The sequence below is a fragment of the Leptidea sinapis genome, chromosome 10 (assembly GCF_905404315.1).
Source record: "Leptidea sinapis chromosome 10, ilLepSina1.1, whole genome shotgun sequence".
Lineage (NCBI taxonomy): Eukaryota > Metazoa > Arthropoda > Insecta > Lepidoptera > Pieridae > Leptidea > Leptidea sinapis.
The window spans coordinates 7,389,243-7,398,025 of NC_066274.1; the positions used below are offsets into that span (position 1 = coordinate 7,389,243).

The following is an 8,783-nucleotide window of genomic DNA, read 5'->3' on the forward strand; positions in this document are numbered from 1 at the left end:
TAGAGCGTTGCGGATCTTTTTAAAAGGTGTAAAGCGCTTTCCTTGAAGGTCCATATCGTATCGTCCTAAAAACTCATCAAAAGTCGAAAAGTCTATAACAAGTTTTTTTTGTATCGTTCTTGAACTTTTTACTATAGAAGTTCTACTGAATAATGAAATTTATTACCTATAACGCAAAATAAACTGTCTAAATTTTGCTAAAAAGAATAATAATATGGTATAAATAATATTCAATAAAACAGTTTGTACAATATCAATTTATCTTTTTAATTTATATTTATAACAAATTATATTTACAACGATCATTCAAAATAACAGCTATTAGAGGAAAATAAATAACAATTATAAGCTACATTTATCAACATCTTAAACTAAACCTAACTATTAAGAGTATTTACACAGGTATTAGTTTCTATTAAGCTAAAACTTGTGTCCTACTTGACTACACATCATAAGTTTAAAATCCATTATGAGATCAGGGCAATTGAAACAAAATTGTTATATTAATAAAAAAAATTAGGCGCTCTGAAATCGTCGGGAGCTTGAATGTCATGCCTATTTACGGTTTTCTAAGTAGTTGAGTTTTAACTGTCGTAGGAAAAAACCAAGATTATTTTCTGCAACATCAGTTATAAATACATAACAAAATACTACAATCACGTTTAACCTGAGTCATTGGTACTTACAATCTATCATTGCACGGGTTAAAACAGTTCACAAACTCCATCTGATGTCACGCAACTGGAAGCGGTTGTGGAGGGAAGTAGCACGGGCGAAGAGCATGGGCCGCAGCCTGCAGGAGCTCGGCCTGATATCTGTGCGCCGCTAGCATGTACGGAGAGGGAATGGGCAGCTCCAACCGTGGAAGAGGAGACAGCACTTGCATGCCCAGCATCGGTTGTGGTGGCGAAGGTGACAACCGCGGTGGCTCCGGCTCTAGGAGTGCGTCTATAGTGAATGCTCGGCGTGGACGTTGAGGCAGAACTGTCACCGGCGATACATCAGGCAGCTCCGCCGGTTCCGGACTCATTTGTGAACACATCGGAGGAGTGTATAAGCTAGCACTGCCCATCGCCGTCGGTGGCGCAGTATTCCCTTGACGTGCCAAAAATGCTCTATTAAAACTCGCCAGTGCTGCCAATTCTGCATTAAGGTTATCCTTTTCACCTTTCTGCAACTTGAATCGCTTCCGACGGCGCAGCAGAGAACCGTTCTCGAACATATCAAACGCTTGTGGATGTAGAGTCCAATAAGCACCTTTTCCAGGTCGGTCTGGACGCCTGGGCACTTTCACAAAACAATCGTTGAAGGATAGATTATGCCTCAATGAGTTCTGCCATCTCTGTGTATTTCTTCTATAATACGGAAAACGATCCATAATGAACCGGTATATCTCGGACAGCGGCAACATTCTTTCTGGCGAGCTCCAAATCGCCATCGCAGTTAAAGAAATGTAAGAATACGGCGGTTTCTGATCACCATAAGACTCGCGCGAAGGTCTTGGCATGGTCACTTGCACGGATGGCCAAGAATTGAATTATACAGAATTAAAACGACCACCGATGTGTAGTCACGTCACTTCGATGCGAGGTGTGAAAAACAACTGAGGTGCGGAGAGGCTACATTCGGTCCGCCCGTTTTACGGGGACCCATTCCACGGCTATACAGCGCTTTACCACCCGCTGCTGTGATTGGTTTAAATCCACCCAATGGCGGCGGACGACACTCAGGTATGATGTCGGCTCACTAACAAGGAATTTAAATTGATATTATGTTTATATTGCCTCCAAACATCCTTTGTGATGACACCGCTTTTTATTAAGCGTATGTAAATTATAATGATACGGAATAAGAGATTTGAATTATGCACCAATTCAGCGGTGAATGTTATTGAGTTTGATAATTACAATTTACATGAATAGATTACATGTTACATTAGCAAATACTGATGTAATTAAGTATTATATATTATAATTATACTTTCTACTAAAAGTATTGTGAGTAAAACTGATTGTGAAATTAATTATATTAGTGTGATAAATACGCTAACATAGTGGGCCCTTGTATTAACTAAATTATTTCATATGTACCTACTTAAGTCAATGGTGATATTTTTCTGGCTGCTATAACGGTAGCCTCAGATAAGCCTTAATTATACTAAACTAGGTATATTTATATAATACCACCATTGTAGTAAAGACTTTAAAGCTCTTAGAAGGCATTCCTGGTGATTTACGGAAAAAAGCAAGCATCGTTATCACCTGATATATTATTGCTTCTATCTCGCGTGGAGGACCTCCTCCACTCGAGATAGAAGCAATCGCTACACCTTACACTAAGGGGTCGAAAGGGTAGGGTAGTAGTATAGAGGTGACCAAATAATAAGGCCATCTAACTAGTTGACCATCTCTTTATGATAATAAGGTACGATACGAGTAGCACATTCAGCTGATTGTAATCTATACGCCCTGCCCATTACATTGCAGTGCTGCTCAAGATTCTTGAAAAACCTAAAAATTCCGATACCTACATAAGATGTCAGGTCTCATTTGCCCAGTAATTTCACTAGCTACGGCAACTTTCAGACCGGAACTCAATAATGCTTACATATTGCTGCTTCACGGCAGAAAAGGGCGCCGTTGTGGCCAATAATCTAGCCGGCATGAGGTGCAACGAAGCCCCCAATGGTAAATGCCGCCTTGGGCCTGGGACTTCCCTTTTCTTTTTATGCGACGGGGAAGCACAGAGCAAAAATCTAACTTATAATTATAACCTATCAATATTGTACGTTTAGATCTGAGTAGATTCACTGAGGGCTCAGGACCGAAGCAAACTTATGAAGAAACTTTATTGACGTTCATTGACCTTTAGTTCTTCTGGAGTTTCAAAACTATCTGGTGAACTGCGTTTCTTCTCCTATTCTATAAAAAAAAACTACACCATAACTGACAGATAGACTTACTGTAATATAATGACGTATTGTCTTCTGTTGATAAGACTCGAGAATGAATAATATTTTAAAACATTTACATATTTATTATTCTTTGAAACAGTAAACATGTTTGTTATATAGGCTAGTATAAAAAAATGATAACTCTAAACTTTTTATCGATACATGATTAAGTAAATATTTTATAAACATAATGGAAAGTATTCACAAAAAGTTAAATAAACGTATAGGTAAGTTATTTTTTAAACTGTTGTCACAGTTGACTGGGTCTGCCGGTGATTGAACTGTCGATAACAGTAAACGAACAAAAATACAAACGAAAAATGTTGAAGAAGGAGAAAAACTCAATAATTATTTATTTGTTGAGTAACTCTATCCGAAGCGTGACCGTCGATAATACGGAAATATAGAAGGAAAGTTGCCAATATTTTGTCTTTTTGATTTCATTGTATTTTAAATTGACTATGAGTGCTGAAAAACACAATAATCTGATGAAAAATACATTCCTCTTGTCTACCTATGCAGCTGTGTTTGAAATAGCGTTCTTTGTCGGCTTTCTAGAAAGCATTTCATTTTAATGTGTATATTTTTCAGTGCAATGTTCAAGTCTGTAGGTAGGTATGTTTTCTTCAGTAGTTAACTTTGGGCGGGTTTTTCCCAGTCTATTAGGTATCTCGGTCTACTATCAATCCCTGCCTTATTGATGATAGATGAAAAATTTATATATTAACAAAAATCTTATTTTGCAAACTGAAAAATAGAATAATTTTACCAAATTATTAATGAATTGTCATCAGTCCTCGATAAATCTACGAATTATGAACGAAATCATTGAGTCACAATCGCGCCCAAATGAATCGGTTACAAACAAACATACATACAAAATAAATGTTAAAAGCGTGTAAAAAAGAACCCTCCTGCTTGGTACAGTGAATATCACTCGTTGAAGTTGATAGTTATATTTTATACTAATGGACAAAAAACCTTATAATTTACGAGTATGATCGCATGAAATATTTGCCTCTTGACCAACGGGTTGATCGAGCTTTTAAAAAAAACATTATAGAATCAGTGGAAGAACTTTGCACAGGATGCAGGCTAGATGGGTATCACTGCTGTGTCTTTTCTGCCGTCAAGTAGTGGTATGCAAGCATTACTGTTAATCAATTTCAAGGGACCCGTATTCCCGGACCCGTAAGAAATTACTGGCTGCTAATGAAACTTAATATCTCAAAATAACTTTAACACTAAACATAAACATAAAATTGCCACACCCAGTTTTAGAACTGCCAAGGCAAATATGTTATTTTTGGGAAATTCTGTTAGATCCTACAATAAAATCCCCACAACCATAACAGAATTTCCTGACAAACATTCAAGATGTACGTAAAACTTTTTTAATGGCAAGGAATTATAATATTAAAGACTATATTGAGGATGAAGAGGTTTGGTGTGCGTTTCTTTGCATATCCCGAGTCTCTGCGACCCCAGTGCGTCCAATACTAACGTAAATTACTTTTTGACGCTTTTGCGCACTTGTTTTTGTAAACATTTTATGACTACTTACAAATGCTTTACGAAGTTTACATAGACAAAAATTTTTTAATTTTCATGTCTCAAAGTTACCGTTCAGAGATTTGGGTCCAGTCAAGAAATCAGATTCAGTGAATTATTATCAGTTCCTTGTCTCGTAACTTTTTTCAAAAAAACAGCATCATTATTGAACTCACGCCACCAGACTATCTTTTATCTCAGATAGAAGTAATCCCTTTTTCGAAATTCTTAAATCTTAATGTAGTTCAAAAGCTATAAATATTTTATGAGCTGTGTTGATAATTCTAACATATGGAATATTCTCTTAATTTTCAGCAAATTTGTAAACACAAAAAGTAAAAAGCATCGTAATTGGAAACAATATCGTATCGATATGAATATCTCGTCCGTTTTCCTTCGATGCACAAAACGAAAAGACTTAAAGTTCTACTTTGATATTGAATTTCGTATTTTATATTGTTGATTTATGGTTTATTTTACGCTGTGTAAGATGTGTTTAAGATCTTTTTGAGCATGGAGGTCGGATAGGAATGGTGCGAATTCGTCACGGTTGCTTATCGAACGTGTGTGTCGATTAAGAATGTGAGACTGGTCGGTGTTTTCTTATTAGAGCCAAGCACGTAGCAGCTGAGCTTTCTACGTCCATTGTATTAGATATTTATCTTGCCGTCAGATTATTGCACTTAATTGAATTTTGTGAAATTGATTATTATAGCGTTCTTTATCAGATCAACTTTATGAAATGAGAATTCAAATAATCCCAAACACGTCTGGGACACATGGTTCTTATAAGGAGTTCCGATGTCCACCTTCCGACTTCATCACCACATCAGTTAAATGGGCCAGATTGTTATGTGATTTTAAAGTGAACCCTATAAATGAGGATGGGTTTTTATTATTTTCAAATAAATTCAATATAATTGAGAATTTCCAGTGGTCATCTCTAGATTTCTCCATCATCGTTTTCAACACTTTCTGTATGTATACCACATATGATTTGTTCCATGAAATGATAAATAATGGAAAAATAAGAATGTATACCCATAATTTTTTTAAGTTTCCTTAATTACTTATAAATTCTATCAATATATGTGTATTTTTCTCCTATTCGGTACATAAAAGACGGAGATATGACGTAAAATAGTAGCAGATACTAAGAGCAGATACGTGGGTCACACTGAAAATGTTTAGAACAACTGGTCAGTTAGAAACATTGCAAATGAAAACTTTTTTGAATTTCAATTTTAGAACTCTGTGGTAACCTAATGTAGAATGTTGCATTCCTTTGTCATTTGTTTTTGTGAATTGGCGGCAAATCTAAAACTCTTGTTACACGTGAATATGTACTTAACGCGAGAAAATTTTCGGTCAATGATTTATTTATTGATTAGCATTTCTTAATGAAGCCCTATCTCGTGCAACTATTTACAATTGGTTAAACGAGTTTAAGCGTGGACGTAGCAATCTCAATGATGATCCGCGTGAAGGACGTCCTTTAAAAGCGACTACTTAAAATAACATCAGTGCTGTGCGACGCATGATAGAGGAAGATAAGAGAGTGACCTATCAGCAGATACGGGCAAGCCTAGGCATTGGTATGAGTCAAGTTCAAAAAATATTACATAAACATTTAGGCGTCAGGAAGCTTTGTACTTTATACTTTAACTTTAACTTAAACTTAACATACTTTAACCGACGACAGAATTGTCGCCAAATGTTAGATAAGTTCAACGGCGGTGACTCAAATGCTGTATTTGACTTCGTCACAGACTGTTGTCTTAGAAAAAATTCGACAGCAGCGCCCTCGAAGCAGGATCCTCCTTCACCTCGACAATGCTTCAGCGCACTCTGCAAAACGGACGATTGAATATTTTGACTATGGCAGATGTCGAGATAATGAGTCATCCGCCATTCAGTCCTGACCTAGCGCCCTGCGACTTTTATTTATTCCCAAGAACTAAAGATAAAATTCGAGGTATTCGCTTTGCGAGCCCTGAAGATACGGTGAAAGCGTACGAAAACGCCATAGAAGAGACCTCTAAAGAAGAATGGGCCCACTGCTTTTCTCAGTGGTTCCATCGAATGGGACGATGTGTAGAGAGTAACGGAAATTACTTGGAAAAACAATAAAAAGTGAAATTAAGACAGTCAATGATATAGCCTGGTTACTTCATATTAGCTGTTATAGTTAAGGTTTAAGTCAAATTTTCTGGATGTGTGGCGGTCCTCCACATTGCCGTTTTCAAGAGGCTTTCTTCCACGTACTACAAAGCTGTGCAATGAACTTCCTTGTGTGGTGTTTCCGGGACGATACGACATGGATACCTTCAAAAAAAGCGCGTACACCTTCCTTAAAAGCCGGCAACGCTCTTGTGATTCCTCTGGTGTTGCAAGAGAATGTGGGCGGCGGTGATCACTTAACACCAGGTGACCCGTACGCTTGTTTGTCCTCCTATTCCATAAAAAAAAAACTTTAACGCTGTACGCTGGAATGCTGACTTTAACATAAACTGTGGAATGTGTTGCACTATCGTATTCCATGGCATAGTTATAGCTAAAGTTAAAAAGTGGAATATCAAGTCAACATCGAATATTTATATGAAACTTTTGAAAGGTCTCTATATGGCTATTTAACATCAATAATAGCTTTAATCGCCGAATAGTGCAACGCATTTTTTGCTTTACCGGTATTTACTTTAACATTTTTGTTATTGCTAACGTTACTTCGAAATACCGCTCAAGAATAATTAGTTAAACATAATTAATAAAATGCGTTCGCTAGCCAATGACGTATAAGCTCTGTTAATTAGGTTATCATCGCGGCATCTTCAAAGGGCAGGCTTTAAGGGCCCGTTGATATTAAAAGCGCCGCTTATTTTTATCATAAATCACCCTCTGGCCAAGATCGCGGGGGCGCGCGAAAAAATTTCATTTCTATTCTTAACAAAAAATATGCAAGTAATGACGGACGCTTCTTGAGAGCTTTTTTGAGTTAGTGGAGATGTTGTCGAGAATTAATTATTTGAAATGTCTTGTAGAGACTTAATGGTGGAATGCTGTCATTGGGGCGGCAATTCTGGCACTTTGTGATAAATATTGCAGTGACAAAGGAAAAATCAGCGATAGAAAATTAAAAACGAACGAATAAGAATTTCATTTTTAACTGTATTGAAATATTAAGAAAAGCTTACAAGCGTTAGTTTACGTTTTCAACACTGGGAGGCTCCTTTGCACAGGATACCGGCTAGATTATGGGTACCACTCAACGGCGCTGTTTAGTGCCGTGAAGCAGTAATGTGTTATTACATTACTGTGATTAGTGTGTAGCTAGTGAAAACACCGTGCAGAAGTTCACTTAAACTGTATGTGGAAGAAACTTTCTTGAAAACCTTACTGTGGCTGAACACATCCAGAGGGTGATATTATCTTAATTTGTGACGTGGAGGTACCAGTGGGAGGCAGTGCTGTGCAAAGGATGCCGGCTAGATTATGGGTACCACAAAGGCGCCTATTTCTGCCGTGAAGCAGTAATGTAAATAGTAGTAAGCATTACTGTGTTTGGGTCTGAAGGGCGCCGTAGCTAGTGAAATTACTAGGCAAATGAGACTTAACATCTTATGTATCAAGGTGACGAGCGCAATTGTAGTGCCGTTCTGAATTTTTAGGTAATCCAAGAATCCTGAGCGGCACTGTATTGTAATGGGTAGTTCGTATCAATTCAAGTTCCTGCTCGCCTTGTCCCTTATTTTCATAAAAAAACATTACATTATTTTATCTCAGAACTGGAAATTTCTTTTACAACTAAAAAACTATTATATCAGATTTCAGGTTTGTTATTTAAATCAAACGTAATTGTAGAATGATAGAAATGATATGAAAGATACCGTTTTCGTTTTTTCAACAATAACACAAGAAGTTGAACTTATAAAGAAGAGAATAATTATCAATTTCACAAAATTCAATTAAGTCAATTGATGCATCCTTGTACCTACTCAATAACTCTTCAGGTTTTTTTATAATTTATTTGATTTGAATTTATTATATTGCTTACATAAGTTAGGGTATGAAATATTTTTAATTTCCACCCCACTAGCCCCATTCTAGCGCTTTACAAAGCGCAGGTTCGGCCACATATCGAGTATTGCTGTCATCTCTGGTCTGGCGCAGCCCAGTATCAGCTCGAACCAGTAGCAGCAGCAGAACCCAGGGCTGCTCAAATTATCGGGGATTCAGTGAACGGCTACATCACTCGGCGTTGCGTAGACGTCGCTTCATTGTT

At 37.1% G+C, this 8,783-nt stretch overlaps 1 protein-coding gene across 1 annotated transcript; it reads right to left on the bottom strand.

The window, feature by feature from the left end:
* Positions 1–285: 285 nt before the first annotated feature.
* On the bottom strand, positions 286–1,589 carry LOC126966440 (fork head domain-containing protein FD4). Its single transcript, XM_050810479.1, has one exon. The coding sequence runs from the start codon at positions 1,505–1,507 to the stop codon at positions 734–736; it is 774 nt and encodes a 257-aa protein (XP_050666436.1). The 5' UTR covers positions 1,508–1,589; the 3' UTR covers positions 286–733.
* Positions 1,590–8,783: the final 7,194 nt, after the last annotated feature.

Coding starts and splice junctions, on each gene's coding strand:
- LOC126966440 (XM_050810479.1), bottom strand. CDS start 1,507: ATGCCAAGACCTTCGCGCGAGTCTTATGGTGATCAGAAACCGCCGTAT.